The sequence below is a fragment of the Lolium perenne genome, chromosome 5 (genome assembly GCF_019359855.2).
Source record: "Lolium perenne isolate Kyuss_39 chromosome 5, Kyuss_2.0, whole genome shotgun sequence".
Lineage (NCBI taxonomy): Eukaryota > Viridiplantae > Streptophyta > Magnoliopsida > Poales > Poaceae > Lolium > Lolium perenne.
In genome coordinates, this window is record NC_067248.2 from 120321452 (window position 1) to 120347412 (window position 25961).

At 43.1% G+C, this 25961-nt stretch overlaps 2 protein-coding genes and 1 long non-coding RNA gene across 27 annotated transcripts; 2 read left to right on the forward strand and 1 right to left on the reverse strand.

Moving 5' to 3' along the window:
- The first annotated feature begins 2861 nt into the window (after positions 1-2861).
- Positions 2862-7247, forward strand: LOC127299744 (calcineurin B-like protein 6). Its single transcript, XM_051329785.1, has 9 exons — positions 2862-3038; positions 3368-3534; positions 3662-3744; positions 3856-3915; positions 5000-5108; positions 5756-5808; positions 6191-6271; positions 6367-6479; positions 6958-7247. The coding sequence occupies exons 2-9, from the start codon at positions 3411-3413 to the stop codon at positions 7013-7015; spliced, it is 681 nt and encodes a 226-aa protein (XP_051185745.1). The 5' UTR covers positions 2862-3038; positions 3368-3410; the 3' UTR covers positions 7016-7247.
- Positions 7248-10372: 3125 nt separating this feature from the next.
- Positions 10373-18047, reverse strand: LOC127299745 (uncharacterized). 24 transcript variants are annotated; one of them, XR_011744905.1, is made up of 11 exons: positions 17672-18047; positions 17394-17509; positions 16613-16752; positions 15914-16133; positions 14368-14429; positions 14112-14167; positions 13637-13675; positions 11902-13507; positions 11721-11814; positions 11002-11062; positions 10373-10593 (listed from the first exon to the last, which is right to left on the reverse strand). It is a non-coding gene; the product is annotated as an uncharacterized lncRNA (long non-coding RNA). The 24 variants fall into 24 exon arrangements; XR_011744901.1 differs by having other exon boundaries at positions 13607-13675; XR_011744910.1 differs by lacking the exon at positions 14112-14167.
- Positions 18048-22340: 4293 nt separating this feature from the next.
- Positions 22341-25293, forward strand: LOC127299746 (probable serine/threonine-protein kinase WNK9). 2 transcript variants are annotated; one of them, XM_051329788.2, is made up of 7 exons: positions 22341-22517; positions 22672-22709; positions 23227-23457; positions 23732-23952; positions 24132-24289; positions 24379-24676; positions 24756-25293. In XM_051329788.2, exons 1-7 carry the CDS (start codon positions 22422-22424, stop codon positions 25046-25048), a joined length of 1335 nt encoding a protein of 444 aa, XP_051185748.1. In that variant the 5' UTR covers positions 22341-22421; the 3' UTR covers positions 25049-25293. The 2 variants fall into 2 exon arrangements, with proteins under 2 accessions (XP_051185748.1, XP_051185749.1); XM_051329789.2 differs by lacking the exon at positions 22672-22709.
- Positions 25294-25961: the final 668 nt, after the last annotated feature.

A 25961-nucleotide genomic window follows, 5' to 3' on the forward strand; every position in this document is an offset into this window, starting at 1 on the left:
CTTGTTATCGTTTACCTACTCGAGGGCGAGTAGGAACTAAGATTGGGGATGCTTGATACGTCTCAAACGTATCTATAATTTCTTATGTTCCATGCTAGTTTTATGACAATACCTACATGTTTTGTTCACACTTTATGTTATATTTATGCGTTTTCCGGAACTAACCTATTGACGAGATGCCGAAGTGCCAGTTCCTGTTTTCTGCTGTTTTTGGTTTCAGAAATCCTATTAAGGAAATATTCTCGGAATTGGACGAAATCAACGCCCAGCATCTTAGAATTCCACGAAGCTTCCAGAACACCCGAGAGCCGCCAGAGGAGAGCCCTGGGGGGCCCACACGCCAGGCCGGCGCGGCCTAGGCCCTGGCCGCGCCGCCCTATTGTGTGGTGGCCCCGTCAGCCTTCCGACTTCGCCTCTTCGCCTATATAAAGGTCCCTGACCTAAAACCTCGATACGGAAAAGCCACGGTACGAGAAACCTTCCAGAGCCGCCGCCATCGCGAAGCCAAGATCTGGGGGACAGGAGTCTCTGTTCCGGCACGCCGACGGGGAAGTGCCCCCGGAAGGCTTCTCCATCGACACCACCGCCATCTTCATCACCGCTGCTGTCTCCCATGAGGAGGGAGTAGTTCTCCTTCGAGGCTAAGGGCTGTACCGTAGCTATGTGGTTCATCTCTCTCTCCCATGTGATCTTTATGTGATCATGAGCTTTGTGATCTAGTTGAATATCATCTATGTGCTACTCTAGTGATGTTATTAAAGTAGTCTATTCCTCCTTCATGATGTAATGTGGACAGTGTGTGCATCATGTTGTAGTTGGCGTAGGTTATGATTGTGATCTCTTGTAGATTGTGAAGTTAACTATTACTATGATGGTATTGATGTGATTTATTCCCCCTTTCATAGCTAATGTTGACAGGCGCATGCTATGTTAGTACTCGGTATAATTGCGTTGATCTATCATGCACTCTAAGGTTATTTAAATATGAACATCGAATGTTGTGGAGCTTGTTAACTCCGGCATTGAGGTGCTCTTGTAGCCCTACACAATGAATGGTGTTTGTCATCCAACAAGAGAGTGTAGAGAAAGTAGTATTTGTTTATTTAGTTATGTGATCAATGTTGAGAGTGTCCACTAGTGAAAGTATGATCCCTAGGCCTTGTTTCCAAACATCGAATCATCGCTTATTTATTGTTTTACTGCATCTTTACTTCCTGCAATATTACTACCATCAACTGCACGCCAGCAAGCACTTTTCTGGCGCCGTTACTACTGCTCATATTCATTCATACCACTTGTATTTCACTATCTCTTCGCCGAACTAGTGCACCTATACATCTGACAAGTGTATTAGGTGTGTTGGGGACACAAGAGACTTCTTGTATCGTGATTGCAGGGTTGCTTGAGAGGGATATCTTTGACCTCTTCCTCCCTGAGTTCGATAAACCTTGGGTGATCCACTTAAGGAAAACTTGCTGCTGTTCTACAAACCTCTGCTCTTGGAGGCCCAACACTGTCTACAAGAATAGAAGCACCCGTTGACATCACCCATCATCTTCCTTCCATTGAATGAAACATCGGCATGATCCTCCAGCCAAAATTTTGACAGATGAGACCACCTGCCCCAGCAAAATGCCAGAAAAGACCATCTCTCGAGGCTTATGCCAAAAGTACCGTGGCGGCACACTGGCCAGACGACGTGTGGCGCATGCCGCCACCGGCTGTGAAGGAAGGCTCCTGGCACCACCGGGAACGTCGTCACATTTGGTTGGTGGCCTTCCATTAGATGCTCCGTCAGTGGGTGGACCCTGCCGCTGCTACCGATGGCGGCACATCAACGTGGCAGCGTGCCACCATGGACTATGGCGGCATGCAGGGTCACACTGACTTCGATTGAGTGAGGTGAGTGGCAAGAGGATGACGGTTGAGGACCTCCTCATTGGGGTTTGTGGGAGATAAAAAATCATATAAATTGGCGCAACAGTTAGCCTCGGAATCAGTGCAGTAAGCCGCTGCCAGCATCGTAGCATGCCACCACAGCTGGTGGTGGCACCCTGCCACGTCAGTTTGCCACCGCCAGCTATGGCGGCAGGGCCCACCACCTGACGACGCTGTTAACGGCAGCATGGGCTGCCCAACGTGCCGACTCGGCTGACGGCGGCAACCTCCACGTCTCGCCTGGCCAGCGTGTCGCCACGGTACTTTTGGCATTTGCACTGATCTTTTCAGGCATTTCACTGGGCAGGTGGTCTGATCTGTCAAAATTTCCCTCCAGCCTAAACAAAGATAAAAGCTGGTTATTGTTGTGCCTAATTAAACTTTGGTTCAACCAAAATTCAACTAAAAATGAGATCAATTCAACTCGCTGGGTCGCCGGAGCCCTGGTGTGGGTGGCCACCCATGTCGAGGGTTTCGTATCGAGTGGAACATGTGGGAACACAAACGGGTCGGTCGCAATGAGTAGAGGTTGAGCGTGACTTAGAGGTGGGCCCCAATTTGTTAATGGCCTATTAGGTATCCTAATTAGTACTATTGTGTTCTCTGCAAAGAATTGCATGAAAACGTGGTGTTTTGTGCAAAAGAAAATTTAAGTTGTGGTTTTGTGCAACTTTAGCTCAAACATGTGGTGTAAAGTGCTATTCTCTCTCGTATTTCCAATATGCAACATTCGCGTCGTCTTAAAAAATCATTAAAACTTTGTAGCAACTACGTTTATACAATTGGGCCAAGAGCAGTAAATGCTAACCAACAATGAGGCCAGGCAGGGTGAGTATTATGGGCTCTGTGAAGTACACATTCTCAAAGGCCCTACCTCATCAATCATCATGAAAGCCCATGATAGATGGAACATGCCCACCCTGGAATCTGGGAGCAAGAGACAGATCAGATCCCGGCGGCATCCTCCCCAGGTTCCAGAACTGCTGACGTGGCTCTCCTCCTCCTCCTCCTCTCGCCTCTCCCACCACCGCCTCGCCTGCCACACCGCCGGCGACCGTCGGTCCCTCCCCCACCCGCCGCCGCCGTGATGGCCCAATGAGGTGACGCGCCAACCCATCCCCCTAACCCCCAATTCCGCACCCCGCTCAATTTACCAATCTCGGCGTCACCGGCCGTCGTCGCGCGCGCTCCTCCTCGCGTCGCGGCGCGGCGCGGGGATCCCGATCCAGGCGCGCGAGCAGGCTTGTCGCAGAACCGCGCGATTCAGGGGAGAATGCGCGCGGAATCCATAGGATTCCCGTGTCCGGCTCGATTTCTCGTTCGGCGTAGACGCGAGTCGTGATTTTCGTCGGGTTATTATTATTGCCCCGTTCCAGTAGCCGTGGCGATCGTGCGGAATTGATCCGCATCTCCCCGTTGATCGCTGCAGGTGTATGTGAGCCGCGTTGATCTGGCTTCTGCGCGAGTGTGAAATGGTGGATTTCCCGGAAGGGTTGCGACGGCTCGCTGGTCTGCTCCTCAAGTGCTGCGATCTTGACATACCCAATCGCCCCAAGGGCCTCGAGGATCCTGAGCGGCTCGCAAGGGACACAGTTTGTATGTTCTCTTCACTTTCTCACCTCCGTTTGCCGGATCAGTCCGTGCCTTATACCTCCACTTGTATACGCTAGTATGCTGTGCTGTTGGCCTTTTATTCATCAGTTTATTCCTTGTGGTTATGCAGTTAGCGTAAATGAGATCGAGGCGTTGTACGAGCTCTTCAAGAAGATTAGCAGTGCTGTGGTTGATGATGGCGTGATTAATAAGGTCTGTAAGTTATGCTGATTTCCTTGGTGTGGACTGCGGAGTCTAGCGGTTGGCAATTAATAGACTATCGTGCTCATTCTCTTATCAAGACCTTGCCTGTTTTATGCGCAGGAAGAATTCCAACTAGCGCTGTTTAAGACTAACAGGAAAGATAGCATGTTTGCTGACCGGGTATGTATACGTGGCTTCTATTTAATGGAGTTCCTGTTATACAAGTCAACTTTAATTTTGTTCTTGGCATTCTTTTTGTTTTTGTTCTTGTTCTATTGTTTTATTCTTTGCCCTATTAGTTATTTTGTTCACCTTTGACCTACGGTTTGCACTTGTATACGCCACGGAAGCATCTTGGATGCAGTATGAACATTGGCAGTCACGCAGTGTTACATTTACATGGAGCTATCTAAAACAATGCGAGCTTGGGATTTTGAAGTTTCGATCAGGTGCCCAGGCGCATGTGTGATGTGTCTGTAGGCGTGCACACCGACATACCTCCGTTGCCCGAGCCAGGATTTCGGCATTTCGCCATGCACTGGCTGGGTTTTAAGTAGATTTGGGGTGTCATAAGTTACGACAGTAAAACCAACGCTAATTTGAGCTCCGCAATCAATGTGTCATAGTAGATATGTACAGTCTGTGTATCTCAATACTGAACATTTAGTCCATCTTACGCTATTATTTCTACATCAATTGCTACCTCTGCCCCGAAAAAGAATGTATATAAGTTTTTCTGAAAAGTCAAACAATGTAATGTTTGACCAAGTTTTTAGAAAAAAATTATCAACAACCATAACACCATATTGGTATCATATGAGAATATATTTGATGATGCATCTAATGGTATCGATTTGGTGCGTAATGGTCTTTTCTAAAACCCTGTGGTCAAACTTTACACTGTTTGACTTATGAAAAAAATTATAGGCCTTCTTTTCAGAAGCGGAGGTAGTATGCAAGAAGAGCCAGAATCTCCCAAGGCTAAATACACAGCAAATCAAAACAGGGGTATATTTGACTCAATAAGGGTATATTTTAATACGAAGTATACAAATTTGAAATCTGCAAGAACCTAACTCACTACTAGTTTGGGAATGGGATAGTAGGGTGTGTGGTCCCACGTGACCTCATCTGTTGGGATTGATGTGAAGTTATTACTCCCTACTGTTGTTACAAATTATTAGTTTCTGAACATGCACATATGACACTTCTTTTCAATTATTTGATGTCAATATGTGTTTATGATGCAATTTAATCTTTTTAGGTGTTTGATTTGTTCGACACGAAGCACAATGGGATTCTCGAATTCGAGGAATTTGTGCGAGCTCTTTCTGTGTTCCATCCTAATGCACCAGTTGATGACAAAATTGATTGTAAGCCATCATGCTTGATGCTTCTTTATTTTCTCATTTAGTAACTTTGATAATGTGACATGGTTGAGTGAGAACTCTTTTCTTTCTTTTCTCTTCTATGCGGCAATTATTCAAGAACAATGATCTTAAGTTATTACTTGTTACCAAAGGTTTATGGAAAGTTAGTTATCTGTTGACTTCATTGGTGGATCCCTTGACGCTTATGTGCACATGATGTGCACCTGAAACTGCTTTATGGTCTCTACATTTCCACTAGGAGGAACACAAACTGTTCAACACTGCATATACTCAAACCTTCAAGTTAGACATACTATCACTGCAACCCTAGCAGTTGTGACTGGACATTCTTTCTTTTGATTTAGTTGTGTTATAGTAGAGATCACCCTGTAAGTGAGGGAGAGTGGTGTGCAGATATGGATCAGTCTTATGTAGTAGATACACTGTAATTTAATTTTTCTATTATTACCTAGATCGTCTTTATGCTCAATTTCTTCTGCTTTCTTACATGCAAGCACATGAATATTCTTTATTTCTCAACCACTTCTTCAGTTCTTGCAAATAGCATTCATTTCTTTTATAATTTTTTGTTTATATCCTCCTAAATCATCCACTGTTCTAATCTTATGCCATATATGAACAACTTGCAGTTGCTTTCAAACTGTATGATCTCAAACAACAAGGTTTTATTGAGAAGCAAGAGGTACTACCTTCATTTCCCCATAACCACTCTTTCTTCTGTGCTTTTTTAGTACCTGCGATTGGTTAACCTGTGGAAGATTGTTCTTTCACCTAGATGTGCGTGAGTACCTAATGTTGTAGTCCGTTTCTTCTTCCTGCCAAGTTGTGTTCCTGCTGCCAGTGAAAAAGTTTGGAATGGTGCTAGACTTCTGCACACAGATATTAAACTAAATTGAGTTAACCATGTTGAACGCTCATGCATAGAAATTAATGCCCTTCCGCAATCCTTCTGTGTTAATATTATTCTATTTTTTTTTACTTGGAGAAAGCATATCCATACCATCAAGTTTAGGTAGGAGCAATTGACTCAAAAGAAATTCATCGTGTACCTTCTCAATTGTCAGGTAAAGCAAATGGTGGTTGCCACACTTGCTGAATCAGGGATGAACCTTTCAGATGACGTTATAGAAGGCATTATCGACAAGGTAGACATAACTATATGTGTTGCTGTACATAATGTATGTCTGTTGAATTTATGCTTTGATGCTTACTGGTCAAACTTGCTTTTCACCTTCCTTAGACATTTGAGGAAGCAGATACAAAGCATGATGGTAAAATAGACAAGGAGGAATGGCGCAATCTTGTCTTGAGGCATCCATCTTTGCTGAAGAATATGACACTCCCATATCTCAGGTCAGTATGGCTGGCGTGTTTATGCATTGTGTGCCCCTCTCCCTCTCCTAGTAACTCTAGTCAAATCACTGATGTCTTGTCTTCCTCGAGTCCGATCTCGGAATGTGGCAATGTCCCTAATTAAGTCGAGGAATGGAAAGCATATCTAGTATTTAGGAATACCAGACATATTTATTGAAAATATGGAAACTAAATAAATGCATTATCTTAAAATCAAGGATGCCTCTAAAAGGTCCCTCTATCTTGTAACTACTATAATTTAATCCTTGCTTAATTAGCCAGATTGAATTGGGATATTATGTGCCAGCTGCTAACCTATCATGATTATAAGTCTAAACCAGGTCGGAAAAGGCTGATTTGATTTGAGATTAAACATTGAAAGTAGAAAAACACTGAGGTCACTTTATTTTGCACAGCAGTAGCCTGTTTAATAACTGTTTGTCAATGTTGTCCTAATTATGAAATACTTTATCAACAGGGATATTACCACTACATTTCCAAGCTTTGTCTTCAACTCTCAGGTGGAGGATGCCTGAGATCTCAGTTTCTATGTTACTACTGAAGCTTGTGGGGAGTACAGCAGACCAGATCCTAGGTGGAACTTGTGTGTTTTTATTTGTTTATTCCCTTTCGGCCACATCCTCCTTCTGCTTGGAACCATTCTTGTAGTTTTTGCGCTTCTTCAAAATGTGAATTCTCAGTAATCTCGTGATGGTTCTTCTTTTGTATATACCTGAGAGTATAATCTAGCATGAACTGTTCCTTGTTGTTATCATGTATAAATGCTCACCTGGTACATGGCTGCATGTGCGAGTAGCAACTGAAGTGGTATAGTCATATGTACTTTTTTTCTGTTTCGTTCATTCATCCGCTGGTTCTCCTGTTGTTGTTTGCTCGGTGACGGTGGCTCTTGCAATCGTTCAATGTGGTGCCTTGGCGGGTGCATACACTGAATCCTTTCTATCTTCGAGCTGAAGCATACTTGAAAGCTTGATGATGCCAGGTAAAGCTTCTTGCAATTGCATTGTAGCACACCTGAACATGGCTTGCCCAAAGAACCAAAAGCAGATAATCTGCATGCAAGGCCGCAAGAGTGCACGGCATCTCTCCAGGCTATAAACTTTTTACTCTTTTGTGCTGCTAGAGAGATGGGGTGTCTCCAAGGGTGAAGACGACCTCGCCATTGCCAGTAGGGGAGAAGACGATTTGACTGTGCATATATGTCTGTGGCTTGTTTTCGCCATCTACAGTCCAAGCCTCCAAGGTGCTTACGAAAATAAACCAAGCATTTTCTTAAGCACCTATGCTTATTGTATAGGAGAGGTGCCTTAGTGCCTAGTTACTTAGTTAGGCTTCTGCCTAGAATAAATAAACACTGGTGCTTAATTAAATGCCGGCTTATTCCTCTAAGCACCTTTTCTAAGAATCTTGCATCTCGTACATGTCTTTATAGTGTTCTGTCTTGTAAGACAGAAACTCAATTCGGCTCCCGGGTGCGTATGATCCCTCTACCATAAAAACATATTTTCAAGTGTTAAAAAATTTTGATAAAAAAAATTTACATGTACATCTCATAATATATGTGTATTCGTCAAGTTTCACGAAAAGATGATATTTTTTGTAGTCTAAACGAAAAAGAGAAATTTTATCTTGTGATAAGTCTTTGTTTCAGCACCGAATTTTGTCTTTTTTACACACGCCACATGACATGTCGATTTTTCATGAAACGACTTTGTGAGCACGTAGTACGTGAACATGTACATGCGAAATTTTTGTTTCAATTTTTTAACATTTAAAATATGTGTAACATGTATTTCAAAATAAAGGGAGCATACGCTCTCATGTGCCAAAACATCACTCCCGTAAAAGTAGATAGATTAGTTTGTACATGGTTTATTATCTGCACTATTGTCAAAGAATGAAGCAGACGCGATATGACCTAGGTAGAGGGTATAACTTTAATATATTCAGTAATTCAATTCGGCACATGGGAGCATATGCTCTTGTCTCCGGAAAAACATTTTGAAATGTTAAAAAAAATGAAAAAAAATCCACGCTTACGTTTCGATATTCTACGTACGTACATCAAGTTTTATTAAAAAAAACCAACATTTTTGATGATTTGTGTGAAAAATACAAAAAATCGTCACGTACAGTACCATTTTTTTCACCAAAATTTGTCTTTTTTACACGCGATAGTAAAAATTTCAGTTTTCCGTGAGATCAATTTGTAAACGTGTAGAACTTCGAGATGCACCTATTAAATTTTATGTCCGAACTTTTCAACATTTTAAAAATGTTTTTAAAATAATATTTAAAAACCGGGAGCATATGCTCCCGGGTGCCAAAACACCACTGCCTAATATATTCATCAAGTATTTGTTTCTTTAGACCATTTACATTGGGAGATGCTTAGAGGGATGATTAGACAAAAATAAAGCAAGCTTTTTCTAAGCACGGATGCTTAGAGCAATTCCAATAGTGTAGCCCGCTGCTGGCTATAAGCCAAACATCATATCATCTATAGCCAATATAGAGCCAACACATACAATAGTGAGCTATAAAAATGTAGTGTTTTATCAATATATGGCCCACCTTCCACTCACACAAAGTGCATAGGAGCACGTGCTAGAGCTGGCTTTTGCATAAGAGCCCACTCTCCTTCTCTCTCATCCTCTCTCTCCTCCAACTAAGCAATAATAGTACTATTTTAATCCTTATAGCCTGCTGACTAGAATTTATTATACTTGCTCTTATTTGTACCAGACAGATGCTAAAATCGCTTTATCTTTGTAAGCATCCCTCTAAGCATCTCCCATGGTACATGCTTTTAGGAACTCCTCAAAGATGGGCACGATTTTGTACCTGCAATACGTTTAAGATTTAAGAATATAATGTTGTCCTGAGACACTTGGTTTCATATTATACGTACTGCTAAGTTGAATACGAATATTTGTCACTGAGGCACCAAATACGACAAGAAGATGGGTGAATAAGTGGCCTTCGGCTTTGCCACCGGCGATGTCATTCTTGTCATTATGTCACTTTGAAAGGTCCCATTCTATCACCAGTCTGGCAACGTGTTTAGTGTTGATGGAGGGGAAGTGGAGTTATGTGTCCAACAGATCTTCTGAAATCCAGTCCGTTTTCGTGTTCGTTGGATACCAGAGTAGCAATCTAACACAATTTTCTCATACCCTCATCCTCATGTGTGAGGTGTCGCCGCTTGTTCCCCTGCCCTCCGCTGACCGCTACAATGGCTGGAGGGTGGGGGAACCTCGGATTGGATGACCACTCCCCGTAGGGTATTCGAGTTCTTCATCCCCGGTGTAGGGACGTCAACGGCGATGAGAATGAAAGTAGTTCAACCCGCCCAAAATCGGTGTTCTTTTTTTCCGGAAGAGCATCTACGGGTTGGAGTTTGGAGCCAATCGTCGGGCAGTAGGTCTGGCATGATAAGGGTTTGTCTATGGCGTCTACGTTTAGTGGAGCGGATTGTGTCGTAACGTAATGGTGTCCTCAAGTTTCGCCTCTGCCTGATGAAACTCAGCCAGGTACGGCTTCGTCGGGGAACTTGCTAGTTTTGTGTGTCTCTCGACCCTTCTCGGTACTAGCTTCTGTAGGATGTCGATCTCTCAAGATAGTGGTCGCCTGCATTTTCTGGTGTATATCGATGACTTCCAGGTCATTGCTTCTACAAGCGCCTGGTTTTTTGAAGCTTTCTCCGACACGAGCTTTGCTATGTTGGAGACCTAGAGGTGACATTGAGCTTTGCTCACGGCTATTTTTTAAGAATGTGTGTTTTATTTCCTTTTCTTGTAAGGTTGTTTTTATAAGGGATGATTTGATAATACTAGATTTAGATGTGCGCCTTGGCGCACGATCCCGTGAAATTCGCAACGATGTACATTTTATATAACGATGATAAAATAAGTTGAAAAAATGGTAATAGGTTTCTCTGATTTTACAAAACAAAGTCTATAGGATCAAATTAGGATAATACACACGAAATCATGAGAACCGCCGGAAGAAGCAAGGAGCAGCGAAGGGTTCCATGAAGCTCGATGAAGGCCTCCCCGTCTTGCGTGGAAGAATTGACCTGACGAAGCAGCACCTGCAACAGCAGATGACAGTAAAATTAGGAGGTGAAGACTTAGTCGACAGCTACATCCGAATCAACGAAGCACACCATCATTTTAAGCTAGTGACTTATAATAGTCAGCTACTACTATTTTTGAAAACTGAAGCCACAACTTCTTGGATGCTGGTTTGAAGATATCGGAGTTAAATTTAGCTGTTTACTCTGCGTCCTTGAACATGCATGCAATGAAAGCTCCCGGAGTATTAACAAATCAAAATATCATTCTTCAAATGCAACACATGTCTGCCCAAAGCTACTGGATTAACATTCCTCTTTTAGAGGCAACCATGATTTCAACTTTATAAGACATTGCATTTGCATTGGTCATGAAGCATTGACCTTACTGAAACGAAAAGGCATAGTAACAACCAGAGAGTTCACCTGTATGCAGTCTAGTCCAGCACTCGTAGGAGGGGCTGCCATGTCATTATTCGTCGCCATCCTACAAACAACAAAGAGCTCAAAATTTCTTGTGAACCAAAGAAAAGGCAGTCTGGTTTGGGCCACGTCATTGCAAAGCAGGTCATTACAGAGAAATAATAGTTTACGCAAGTCCATATAAATCGACTTGATTAATCAACATATTTCTTATGGAAATGGTTTGTTCGATGATAAGAATGAAACACAATTATTTACTACTGTTTTGTGTATAGGATCATCGAGATGCTAGACAACTTTGCACTGCTTGATAATACTTGATCACTATTCTCACATAGTACAGTATAGTTCCTTGAACTGCAACATCCCTTGCAGCAACGGCCATAGACATTGGCAGCATCTAAAATTGTTGAAACATCACTTACAACGACGTCAATAGACACAAAAACCTAATCTAGTTTCGTATCATTTTATTCAGAGCAAGACTGAAAAAAGGAAAATTATTCAAAACTCACTTAACAGTAGAAGTGGTTGCAACAGTGAGTATCACATATATTTCGCTTAAATGAGTTAAATAAGTGTATATATAAATAGATTAGCTTAAGAAAGAATAGTAATAATGTATTTTTTCACTATGATGTATCTGTCACGTATTTCAGTAACGAACAATTTGAAAAATCTGATATTCAATATGTAAGATGTCTATGCAAAAAGTATGGAACCTGTGAGCACAGAGCTAATCCTTTTTGTTCTTGGTCTCTGCACCCAACATCCAACATAGCTTTCTTCACCGAGGACTTAAGCCTGGAACCATCACTATAAGGCAACATTAGAACACACAGAAATACACACGTGTATATGACCATAACCCTTAATTTTTTTCTAAGGAAGAACAAATATTACCTCTTTTCTGTTCCCACTTTAGCATGCGTGTTTCTAATGGATTCACAGGGACATGTGCAATGACCTGCACCTGCAGTTTAACAAGCCAATGAAGAGGAAATCCTGGAGTACCAATGATTGCAGAAAAGAAACAGGCTATGTGTGAACTATGTAGTTAAATGAGACATCCCTGGAGAACATTCAATACAATGTCATAATAATAATGGTTAGAAAGAGGAGTCTCACTCAGTAAGCATCAGCATAAACATGAGCCAATTATACTTCCAAGGTTGGGTTTGGATGGAACTGTACTTGGTAATTTCAACAGCAACAACAGAGATGCCATACTGGTGCAGATGCCAACAGTATGGGGTATCAATAATCAAAAGTAGACAAAATTTTCAGTTTGAAGTTGTTACAGTCTGAACAAAACAGTTGCGCATACCAAGGAACCCCTAGGAATTTCACTTGTCATCGATCTGCAATTTCATCGAAATATCTAGTCCCTATGGAATACTACAAGTCAATTACATTTGCATCAATGTTAGAAAAATAGAATCTTGGTAAGGAATGTACGAAATCTTTAAAGGAAGAACTAATCTTGCTAAAGATTATTACCTAGACATATCAATATATAATTACTAAATAATAGTATGAGTAGTTTGGTAAAGCTACATCAATTCAAATTCGACCGAACACCAGATCAGTACCTTATGGGAATGCACTATTGTTTCGATGCAGCAATGGCCTACAACACCAGAGGAAGTACAAAATATAGACATCTGCCGAAAAATAATACAGTATCTAAAAATTCGCAATTAATAAGCTTCCCATGAAATTTACATATTACTACTTTATCTAATAATAAGCAACCGTAAAATTGAAACTGCAGGTTGTCACAATTCATATAACAACTATATGCTCATTAGTTGTTAGGCAGAAACTTGTGTGAATTAGAAACAATAGGAAAGGAAATAACGTATTATGTTCTAGTGAATCCCCTCCGATCCTTTTCCTTGTACTCAATTAATTTATGGAACAGGAGAAGCACTTCTCTCTCCTCAGTCAGTCGTCTTCCTCGTGGCACCACTCCACCGGGCAGCGCAGCGGCAGGATGCTCGCCGTTCATCGATGACCAGGCCATCCACACCGCCCCCTTCACCTTTAAAAACCTTCCCCGTGACCTAGCTCTCCTTTTCCTCTCTTCCCCGGACCTCTGCAAACCCCAAATCGCCCAAGCTGCCATTCACGCCATTGCCGCAGGTGAGCATCCTACAGGAAAGGTCAGAGGAACCTGCCTGAATCATTTTTGTTGCCCATGCTTCTCTGATCCTCAGGGACCTCATTTCCTGCTCCATCTCGTAGTAACCGAGGAGATCAGGCATCATCTTCTCCAACTCCGACAGCACTCCGGTGACGTTTCCGACAGTTCCAGTGAGCCTTGTGTCATACCAGTGTGTCCTTTAGCTCCTCTGTACCCTGGTGCATCTTTTTGATGTGCGAGTTGCTCCAGGTGGTCACCCACGTCGACCTGCCTCCGTGAGCTGAATGGCACCGTCAACCTGCTGCCAACGACGTCGACCACAGGAGCCTCTTCCTCCTTGCCCAACCATTCCATTGAGTTGACCTGATAAAGAATCACTTCAACATAATCAAGCAGCCAGCAGTGCAAAAAGAATCAATCTTGGCCACGAAGAATAAAGGTATTTACTGTGGAGCAACATACTTTCAGTAGAGAATCGCTTGCTTTCAATACCTCATTGTCATGGACAGATAAGTTATACGCTTTCCTTGACTGAATATTGAAAGGAAGAGAATAAATATTCAGAATTGAGCGTTGCTCATAAAGAATTCCTTAACTCACGGATGGCACCTCCTTGACTCGTCCATACAAGGTATGTACACTAAAAAGCTAGGCTTGAAGCCATGGTTAAAAAGTATGTACACTAAAAAGCTAGGCTTGAAGCCATGGTTAAAAAGTAAACAAACTGTAAGAAATAAATGGGAGGAAATTAAGATGAGATCGACTCTAATATTTATATGATTAAAGAGAAGGCACCAGTAAAACAATTAGGCTGAGCTTATGTTTCTAGAAATCTTGCTATAACAACGAAAGCAGAACAGAGAAAAAGAAATGCACATGCTTCATCTATATGGAATGGCAACTGTATGCATGTAGCAGCAAGAAAGGAATTGATATTTATGGGACAGTTCCTTGCAATAACTCGCACCTTATTTCCACAAATAATATATTGACTCTTGTGGCGGTACCAATGAGCTGCTCAACCTAATTTCCACAAAGAATAAATTCAGCTTCATCAGTACCGTCTGTTGCTATAAGACCACTTTTAAGCTAGTGCACCGTAGACCAATATTTTCAATACCTTAATGATAATTTCTGTATGACATGTAAGCAAAGGAAAGCAGAATAGATACAGCAACTACACTGCATTAAACAACCATAGATGAAGGAAGATTCATACATACGTAGTCATTTCTTGTAGTAGTCTATTTCCTGAATGAAGGTAAATAATATGATCTGGGAATCACTGCAGGTAAGAGAATGAACAGTCAGTAAGCATAGGGGATACCCATCAGGATTAAAACATAGCACTTGTGAAGTAAATTGGAAAAAGAATTCAATTTAAATATATGATAATTTCAGATAACTGAGATGGATTAAAATAGTAGAACTGAAAATCTTCGAAAGAGAAGCACAACTCTGAACCACCATACAGAGATAAGAAAGAGAAAAGTGAAGGAAACAATTATAAAGAAAGAAAGAAGAAAGAAGAAAAGTTTGACGGCAGCTTATCAGAAAATGCAAGGAAATGACCAAGGTACAGAGAAAATAAAGTGGTTTCCTGGTTCGATAGTAAAGATCTCTGCATGATAGTTAAATGCCGGCTGCAGACTCAATAATTTCACATTAGTAGGTCCCTATGGATAGGAACTGACCATGAAACGGAATGGTTGCCTGGTTGGAGAAATACTCAGCAGGCTTATGGAAAATATATTGTCATTAAGCTCTATTGGTGAGAGTAAGTATGTCCTATTTAATCGGTCCTTTCTATAGTCAAACTTTCGGCATACTATGAGTCAGTATGCTATCTATTAACACAAGAACACTCATTCATTTCTGTTACATCAGATCATTGTCTACAATTCTTGGATGCAAGTCAGCAGAGAAATTCACAACATATATTAATAGTCACGTCCTCTCAAGTGAAAATTCATCACAAAACAGAAAAATAAAATATTACTCTTTTCTCTGGAAAAAACATCATGGCAATAAACCAACTAAATCAATACCAAGATGTTGTATATTCTCTCATGTAACCAGCTTCACGTATGTTTATTCAACAGTCTTGGCCAGATGGATGGAAGTTTAACAGTTAGATTTGCATTTATAAGCTATTGTAACTGAAAAAAGGCAAGCAACCCAAATTGCAATCGATTGTATCAGTGTCCAATAGAACAATAGCACACCTCGGGCATGGCCAAAAAAGACAAGAGAGCTTACCACTTAATCTTACAACACAACAAAAGTGAAAGATTTGTTACAGTGAGAAATCAAGGACCAAAAAATAAACAGATCTCTCAGTAATACAGGTTTAGAAAATAAAATTGGTAAGGAAAAGTGATCAAATCTGTAATATAAGTTTGGAAAATCAAACAATATTTTGGTGATCACTTGATCCTCCTACCCAAAGCTACTCTGTCCATTTCTCAAGGCAGATAAGAAAAAGCGAAACTATGAGGATACATAACACCATATAACCAAACTATTTAGGTTTTTATAGTTCAATTTTAGGAAAAAAGAAGGAACATATTGCTCAGAGGAAATCGGGAGAAAAGTGAGGCACTTGGCATACCAGCACAAAGCCCAGTCCGATGCGGTAACACCACCAATAACTCAACATGACAACAATGAACAATGTCTCCATATATTTGAAGAAAACACACTACTGACGGCTGAATCACACTAGTATACAAACATCATATATAGTAGACAAGTAGATAAAAAAATTACCTTAATTTTTTTTAATTGTTGCACTCTTAGCAGGGGCTGAGAAGGGAACATCCCAGACGGTGTCACACAAGCATGGTTAAACTTCTCAGTTGCAAGCCAGATTACATGTCACTATAGTTTGATATATCAAGGTCTTCTGCATACTGCATTTTATTGATTCATTTCCGTCGAATGTCAAAGACATAAGTCACGTAACATAACCAAACTCCATCAAATAAATCTGCAATAACCGAAACAAAGATCAGAAAGGATGGTCCAAACAGAACCCTGAAACTTGCCTCACGTGATATACACACAACAATTGCGATCATGCACCTTGAAAAAATAAAGTACACACAACAGCTAGTGCTTACACAATGAAGACAGTAACATCAGCCGTAATAATAGTTGCACCATGTAGTATATTAATTAATGAATGAAAAGAAAAATAAATCAGCAAACTAAACCACAAATAATTCAAGTGTTGAGACAGCTGGAGCCCAACTGTTCCTCATGGATAAGAACATAACCTGATGGTAACAACTAGCATTTCTCCATATCCACAATGACAAATTATCCAACCTATGGTGAAGGTTAGGCCTTTGAACTGGTAATGGCTTATAAAACACTATATTGAACAACTATAAAAATCGAACTTCATTACCAGTAAATGAAGAATAAACAACTATCTATTTTATTTTCTATACAAAAAAGAAGTACCAGGTAATGAAGAGAAGCAAAAGAACACAACATAGCCTATACATCGAGCACCCGAGGGCCTGAAGTATAGCATCATGTGTGAGGTTAATATGAGGAGACAACACAAAAAGCCCCATGAGATGGCTCCAATAATGTCACGCCTACAGAGTTCAGAAAGCAAAGCCATGTTCAGATCATAAAAGAAGCAAACCTATCATGATAGAGGACTGGTAAACAGGGAGGAAATAATTTTTCGGATTAATATAAGAAAATACATCTGACCTGTTGCACGATTTATCTTAAGAAAACTACCAAGTTCAAAACTGAGGCATGAAACTCGTGGTAACAAGCTAAACTGGTCTGCCAGCATGGTTCAACTTTTCATTCCAGAAATATGAAGCAAGTAATTTGCCAGAAAAATCACGTAAGAGCTAAGAGACAATAATATCACCATCTACTTAGTTTGCTAATCAAAACAACAATAACGTCAGATTAAAACATTTACCCGACGGTATTCTGGCTGACCAAACTAAAAGTAACCAAACACTAAGAAGATGGACCCCAAAATAAATCGCGAGCTACATATTTCTACCTACCTTTTACCAAAAGAAAATATTTCAAATGCCCTTAGATGCTACCGAAGCTGCTGCAACCCTAATTATATCTAAATGTACTCAACAGCAGACCAAAATAAAAATAGCACGATATCTCAAACATGTGCATTGACTCTATAATGATATAGGTGTATTGACTGCTTCTTTATCACCTAATCAGGTCCTGGATAAGATAGTAGATAATATACCTGAATGGCAACCTCTATTTTTTCTAGAACTTGTTGTTGATTGCCTTCCCTAAACATGTAAGGAATCTGCAACTTGGTTGGTATACACTACAATTCAGATTTCCAAGTAGATCTAGCTGCAAAAGACAATGTAGTTGTGTCAGCAACATAACTCAGTATGACAAAATTTATTCAGAAAAGTGAGATAGATTGATCCAATGCAAATAACATATATAGAAGGCTCTAGTGAATAACATCCTAATCCTTCGATAGAGAAAACAACACCTTGGCTTGCTGACCTCGTCTATCTCTGCAGTGGCAGCCAACGTGTTGCCCCCAAGATGGCGGCACCATCTGCTCCTCTTGCTGCGCGTTGAGGAGGAGGGAGAGAACATCGGTCTGCCGCTTCTCTGCGTACTCCTCCACGTCGAGCTCCGGCTCTCCAGCCATGGTGCAGCTCCTGCCCTCCGCCTCTCTCGCCATGGTACATCCATGGAGAAAACCGAGAGACAGGGTAGAGGAGGAGAAAGGGACCGGAGCAGGTGGGGATTGGGGGAGAGATGGATGCAGGTGAAGCGGCGGCTGGACGGGGAGATGAGGAGGGCGGCGGCTGGCTTGGGGGAGGAGAAGCGGGAGCTGATTGGGGGAGACGCGAGAGGGGAGCTAGGGTTTGACCACGGGCTGCTGCGCTGCTCTTTTTATACCACGCAGTGAAAGCAAATGCACGGTCCAAATTCCTTGTAGAGAAGATCCAACGGTTCAGAAGCTGTAATCGCTGTGAGGCCCCCTATGGGGGGCATCATATATACCTTCAGATATGGCCTTAGGTCTTCTCCGGAATTAAAAAAAAAAACCATACTGGTAAGTTTTTTTTTTGTTTTTTTTTTTTGAGAAAGATGCTACGTGTTCATCAGGCATAAAAGTACAGCACACACACGCAGAACACCGCGAAAGACCTGGAAGGAACAGGTGTCCAGGAACATTTGCAAAGGAGACCTCAGAAAACAAAAAAATACAACACAACCCCTTGAGGTCCTTGCAACCTACTGCCGCATCACCCGCCGTTGACCTCCGCCGTCGCCGGAGCACACGCCGGAGAGAGACGAAACGGGCCGCCCGACGAGCCATGGAAGCCCCATCGCACGAAGGCTTTAAGAGCCGAAGTTGAGGGCCGCCCCTCAGGGCCAGCCCATGGCGGTTGTGGCGCGTCGGCCGGGGAACGTCCCCGAGCTCCATGTTTCCCAGAGCCGGCTTCTCCACTTGACGTCGTCGAGGAAGAAAGCCGGATCCGGCCACCAGTCGCCGCAAACCCAGCTCCAGGCCACCCTTCCTTCTCAAACTCCCCGTACAGATCCCACAGCCCTCGCGAGGACGCCGGAGCGAGCGTCGCCGGGACGGAGCAGAGGCCGGGGAACAAAAGTCCACTCCATGGTCACCGCCGCCGCCACGGCAACCACAGCTGGAAAACCTAATCCCATCGGGCCGACTGACCGACGGGAGACACCGGTCGACAGATCCTCGACGCCGCACCGAAGAGCAGCACCGAGATGGGGAGATCTGCAGACTCTTTATTCACCACCACGCCCTCGCCGCCACCACCCGAACGACGGCGTGCAGCAAACTAGCCCTACTATCTACACGCGGAGAACCGAGCTCCCGAGTTCCCCCACCCTCCCGCCGCCGGAGCGGCCGACGGAGGGTGAGGGAACTAACGAGCTCGCCCGCGGTGGATCGAGGGAAACCGGCCGCCTTCCTTTTCGCTTCTCTAGAGAACTGTAGAGAGGGGAAAGAGGAGCGGAAAGAGTACCAACTTTCACATAAAAGAATGAATCATACTGGTAAGTTAAACTCAAGTCTTGCTGGCTGTGACTACCGCTAATTCTGCTATTTAGAGAGAGAAACGCAACCTAGCTTGCCATCTTGTTGTGGGCTTGTGGGTTGTGGCCGTCTTTACTTCTCTTTGACCTCAGTTTAGCCCCTGGCAGCTCCCTTTGACCCTTTTACTAGTAAGTAGTTACCACACGAGAAACTCAACCTAGGTGTCATCTTTACGTGGTCGTCTTTCTTTTCTTTTCGATTAGATATGGCTCTGTCATTACCTTGCAAAGTTTTGCGTGCTTACTATTTTAAAAGTTTAAGCAGTTGGTGGATCTCATATCCGAGGAGGTAGAATATTTACAGGACCGCGCAAGAGATAAGAATGGAAAAGAAGATAAATGGAAAAAGATCCCATGAATACCCTCGTGGCACAGTTTTAGAGCATCTCCAACACGCGTTGTATCCAAAAAAAAGGACTAGTTTAGCGCGCGAGAGGTGTAAATTGATGCTCCAACAGATACTGCAACTGGTGCTGTAAAGTGGAGCGCGCTGCAAAAGTGCTATCTGGTGCACTATATATACAACGCCGGAAAGAGCGAGTTGAATCGCGCGCAGAAACAACTACCCAGTTTTACAGCTCCAAAATTTAGAGCTTCTGAAACACGGATGGAGCGCGCTGTACAACGCCAAAATTTAGCGCGGCTGTTGGAGATGCTCTTACACCCCTTGATGCGGAACCATACCGCCTCATAGAGTCATGATCACATTCCTTTCGATCGAGACCGCTGCCTTAGCGCTCGAGGCCGTCGTCCTAGCATCCATCGCCCCAGCCACAAAGCCACCCCACACGGCGCAGCCACGAACCCATCTGACCACAAGGTTTAAGAACTCTAAGATGGCACCCCCGAGAAGGTAACCACGTATGTGTCCCCGCCGCTCACTGCAAAGCAGATTAGGTTTTCAACCAGGGGAACTTAATCCACTTGAGTTGGTAGAGGATGAGAGATCCCAAACGACACATTCAAGAAGGATAACAACACCCAAGGGGCGTCGTTGTCATCCGCACCAAAATGCAAGGCTTTCACTTGGAGAGGATCTCGATCGCAATTCTAGCCAGGGAGCATAGGATAAATGGGTGGCAAGCTAAGCGGTGTCGCTCTGCCGCCGACTACCGAGCCCATCACATGTCGTACGGGCCGCATTACCTCACGCCGCGATAATCACGCCATGTCGACGGGAGGCCAGATCGACCCAACCGCACCACAACCGCCTGTGAGGGACCGCCGACCCGGCTTCCTTTTTGTTGGGAGGACGGGTAGAGGGGGCGATGGAGTAGTCTCCCTGCTCCACCACGACCAGACGACACAAACCAAAAAAGAAGATCTAGAGACCTCCATGCCCGACGGGCCACCGCTAACCACCGCTCAAAAAAGAAGCCGCGACCCCATGCACGAGATCCGCCTCCGAGCCGGATCTACCGCCACCCACGCAAGGCAGCAATCCCCTTTCATCATCCTCCATCGTCCCAACCCGGAGCTGCCGCCCTCAGTGTGGCTTGTGGCTCGCTGCGCGAAGCAGTGGTCGACGCCCCCTCACGCCAAACCCGTCGTCATGCCAAATCATCCACCGCCTACGCGGTGCATCTACCACACATCGCTGACCGCCAATGCCTCATCCCCGAGCCACCACTCCGACACACATCTACCTAGGTGCCCATGCGAGATCGACCGCAATGCTGGCGGAGACCGCCACTGGCCATCGCTGAGCTTTACTCGGACTCACCATGGTGGTGAGGGAGGGGTTATAGGAGGGGCTAGGGTTTGTTCGCTTCGATCGGCGCCCACAAGGGTGAAGCTCTTCTTAGGGCAAGGCATGGCAGCCGCCCTATCTTGATTTTTGGTGAATACATTTAGATGCACATGTTTTTTCTGAATATTTTGAGTGGTTGTGCATAAAAAACAAACTCATTGTGAGAAAGTTATGCTTGTTTTAGTGAACATTTTGTAAAATCGACTTCGAATTGGAAATATAGACTCACTCATATTCTAGGTAAATAACAATGATTCTATATTCTATTATTGAGATTTTTCATGAATCTTAGTATATTTCTATTATAGTGATTTATCATGAATCTTAGTATATGCAGGATAACTTTGTGATATTCATTATTGAAATGTGGAGAATGGAAAATTTAGAGATTTTCTTGATATTTGAAAGACACATCATGATTTCATCAAAGACATTATCACTTCATTGAGATGGTGAATTGGAAGGGTTTCTTGGCGACAAAGATCATTAAGACATAGTTGCTCACGATGGATATTTAAAAGTCTTAATCCATAAGATTATTTTTTTACAAAAAAGTAAAGATTTGGCATTGAGGTGGTATTATTGTTATCTTTTTGGGTTCTACGCATATCAAATATGTCTTTGTTTTTATCGTTATTTTGTTAGAATCATATATGATGTTAATGTCTTACGACTATTTTGATATTTGCATCCATTTTTTTTAGTTTGTCCTACCACAATTTTTTTTCATCCTTACGACTACTTTAGTATTTGCATCATTTTTTTAGTTTGCTCTACCTCAAAAAAAATCCGTCCTTCGCCACTGGTAGCCCATGTTGCCCAAGCGGGTAGGTTGGACGCGGGTGCCTTTCATATTTTCTCCCGTCAAATGACAAATGCCCTTTGACATGGCGTGGAGTCATGTCCTGAAACTTCTTCTTCTTGCGTGCCTAATTGGTCAAAGTCAAAAAATAGCCAAGTAGTATTTGAAACGGAGTATACTAGTATATGTTTCAGTATGATACTCAATTTTGACATCGCATGCTTTAGGCTGGTTTCATCACGAGAGGGGCGTTTTTTCTCCATGGACTACGATAGGCGTTGGCACGATCGAAGGGACGCAATACGAGTATTATTTGAAGGAAGAAACCCAACAAGAATCCTGAATCCCTATCATCGCAACCGAGCGGGCCCACCTCCCGTAACGACCACGCGACCCTCGATCCGTCCGGAACTCCGGTCGGCCCCACCGCGATCCCCGTCCAAACCAGATCCGACGGCTCACGGCGCGCCTGACTCTGACTCCGAGTCGAACTCCCGCCGCCGCGCCGCGTCGCCCGCCTCCTCCCATAAATTCTCAACTCCAAGGCCAGATTCAACTGGGAAAGCAGTTGAAAGCACCGGAAATCTAGGGCGTCGGCTCGGGCGAGGAGATCGGGAGCGATGGATCCCGTGGAGGCGGAGGAGCAGCAGACGGAGCCGCCCGACGAGGAGGAGGAGGCCTACGCCGAGGCCGATCCCACCGGCCGCTTCATCCGGGTACGCTCTGCTCTAGCCTTGCCCTCTTTCGAATTCCAGGGCGAGTTCCTCTCGCCCTGCTTGGCGGCGGCGGCGCTGCTGCGTTACCTTACCTCCTGGTACTGATTTAGTTATCTAATTCGTGTTTTTGTTTATCTGATCGCTGCTTCTGCAGTATGATGAGATCGTGGGATCGGGATCCGTCAAAACAGTGTATCCTTCGATCGATTCGAACTCATCTGCTGTTACTTTTTCCCCTATCGATCTGTGTGCTTGTCTAGATCGCGATTTCGCGTTTGGCTCGGTCTACTGGTCGAATTCGATATTCAATGAAGCACGACCTTTCATGGGACATAATATTGATCTAATTTAAGTTTTCTAGAGTAACCTCAGCAAATTCATAGCAATCACAGTACGGGACGTAATTTAACTGTTACCATTCTGTTGCGACTTGTTGCATTACTACCGTACTCCATATTTCGAGCTAATAATATTGATCTAATTCAGTTTTTCGTACGTAAACCTCAGGCAATTTCATAGCAAACATTGTACGGGACGAAATTTATTTTTGACCAATCTGTTGCTATTTACTGCATTACTAGTATGTCTACTGTGCTCCCTATTTTGAGGACACTAAGGCACTAAGAAATTCCAGTTTTGTGGTATACTTCCTTTTGTTTACACTGATAATTGTCCACCGTGTGTTCCTTAATTGTGATTCTGCCAATAGCTACAAAGCCTTCGATAAGCTGGAGGGTGATGAGGTGGCATGGAGCCAAACGCGGATCGACGACTCTGTCATGGGTTCCTCTAGGAAGATGGCTCTACTGAATACAGAGATCCAGCTACTGAAGAAGCTGAGGCACAAGAACATCCAGAAGTTGTTTGCCTCCTGGATTGATGAGGACAAGAAGACAGTTAACATCATCACAGAGTTCTGCATATCCGGCAGTTTGAGGCAGTATGTCCCTTTTCTCTTGTGCAATTCTTCTGTCAATTATGCTGTTTGCTCTTCGGGCTGGGGGAGCATTTATAATACTTTGCCTAATGTTGTTACAGATGATTGCCCTATCTGTTTACAAATTATAATATTTTAGTAAATTAACTTGTGTGAAGAAAGTATGAATGGATTAGTCTCAACACTTTTAAGTATGTAGAATTCTTTTATTAGTGTTCGCTCTTTTCCCCCTTCCATTCAATACATTACGGTCATTCTAACTTGAGACTTTAACCAGGTACCGCAAAAAGCACAAGAAAGTCGGTATTAACGCTATGAAACGATGGGCGATGCAGATACTGACAGGGCTGGAACATCTTCACAGTCAGGAGCCAGCTGTTATACACAGGGACTTAAAGTGTGACAACATATTCATAAACGGCAATGATGGAACAGTGAAGATTGGAGACTTTGGTTTGGCCACAATTTTGCAGCAACAGAAAACGAAAAGTGTCAAAGGTACCAGTTTCCTCTTTACCCATTGGCCTCACTGTGAAATTGTGCTTTTCTAACAGCTAGAGATCTTTGGCAATATAGCTATTTCTGTTTACCATTGACTTCCACTCTGATGGATAGAAGTTCCTTTGTTTCAGGAAGGCATGTATACTAACAATAATATTTCCATCGTAAAAATGCAGGCACATTAGAGTTTATGGCACCAGAACTCTTCACTGGAGACTACAATGAGTTGGCGGATATATATTCATTTGGGATGTGCATGCTCGAAATGATGACATGTGAATATCCGTACAGTGAATGTCAAGGCCAGGCCCACATATATAGGAAAATTTCTCAAGTAAGTGCTTGGTGATCCACAACACCCAGCTCCTCCGAAGATTATCTACCAAACAGTAACTGATTTTCATTCATTGGTCCTTTCTGTAGGGTATAAAACCAGCTGTTCTCTCCAAGGTTGAAGACGCAGGACTAAGATCTTTTATAGACGTCTGTCTAGCTCCAGTAGCTGAAAGACTCACTGCAAGTGAGCTCTTGAAGCACTCTTTCCTCCAGAAGGATGGGCCTATCCCAGTGCCTCCAATTTCAGTCTCGCTGGTCTCGAGCGTGACCAAAGATGGGCGACAGTCTGCCAGTTTCGTGCTATTGAAGGGTGATTTCCGGCTGAAAGGCGATATGCATGTTACCGACCATATCGTATTATCGCTAAGATTTCCTGATCCCAGTGGTAATTATCTCTTTCCAAACTTTGTGAATCAAATTTAAATATATAGTTCAGTATGCACTGACAAATCAAACTCTTTCAGGTTGTTTCAAGAATGCCGAGTTCCCGTTCGACTTACACCAAGATACCAGCCTTTCTGTGGCTCAAGAAATGGTTGAAGATTTTGAACTGCCCCAAGGGAACATACTGATCATTGCTCAGCTGATTGAGGCGTTCTTGCTCATCCTGGTCCCTGAATGGGTACCCTGTGTTGCTGTTGGCCAAGTGGTTTCTGAGAGCGCACACAACTACATCGCCAAGAGAATCAAGAACTGCAGGCAGCTCAGAACGGCCATTCCGGATAGTTCTGCTTCCCCCAAGCTATCTGTCATTTAGTTTTGTTGTTGTTGTTAGTCAGATGAATTCGGCCAGGCTACAGCCTCTTGTGTGGCTCGTATTATAAAGCCCACTCGATGTGCTGCCAGACATGGCATTCTCCATTGATGATGATGATGAAAGTTAGGAGAGGACTAGTGGAGTTAGTTTTAGTTATTTGTTTCATTCTTCACAGTGGTAGGAAGGAACATCAGATGAGTTGTAACCTGTGATCAGTTGAGCGTGCTTATGCCTTTTATCTTAAATTATTTAATTTTAAGTTAATCCCAATTTCGAATGCTTGAATTTTCCTGGTTTTTGATGGAACTGAATTGTTTCAGGAGAATTTCGTGAATTCCAAAGCATGTCTAGATTTCTTCAGGTCATCGCTTTATTACCAATCTTAGTGAACAGTTAATACTTCAGAATTGAGGAGTTACATCTCATGGCGCTCCCAAAGAAATTTAAACTGTGGAATGAACATATTAAAGCTCATTCTGAATATTGAACCAATTTGTCTTCTTGCCACACACTAGCAATGGCCGAGAATTCTGTCTGAATGATAACCTGCTGAAATCCTTGTTAATGAGCCAATTTGTCCATTCCTTATCTATATTCGAGCAGCTCACTAATGAGCGCCGCTGAGGTCTGCAACCTTCATCTTGTACTCGGATTACATAGCCTGATCCTGCAATCCGGCGCTCTGCATTCGTTGCTCCATCACAATTTACAGAAACCCAACCAGGAGGAGGAGACCATATCTGCATTGACTGAACCCTTGCATCAGACTTGGGGGTAATTTCAGGGCAGCAATCCGTTCTTCAACCTCATTCACGGACCGCTGATCAGGGGCTCAGGGCAGAAGCTTCTGCAAACCAGGCCCAAACATCATCACCGCCCTGTCTTAGTCTATAATTAGTTAACAGTATAACGT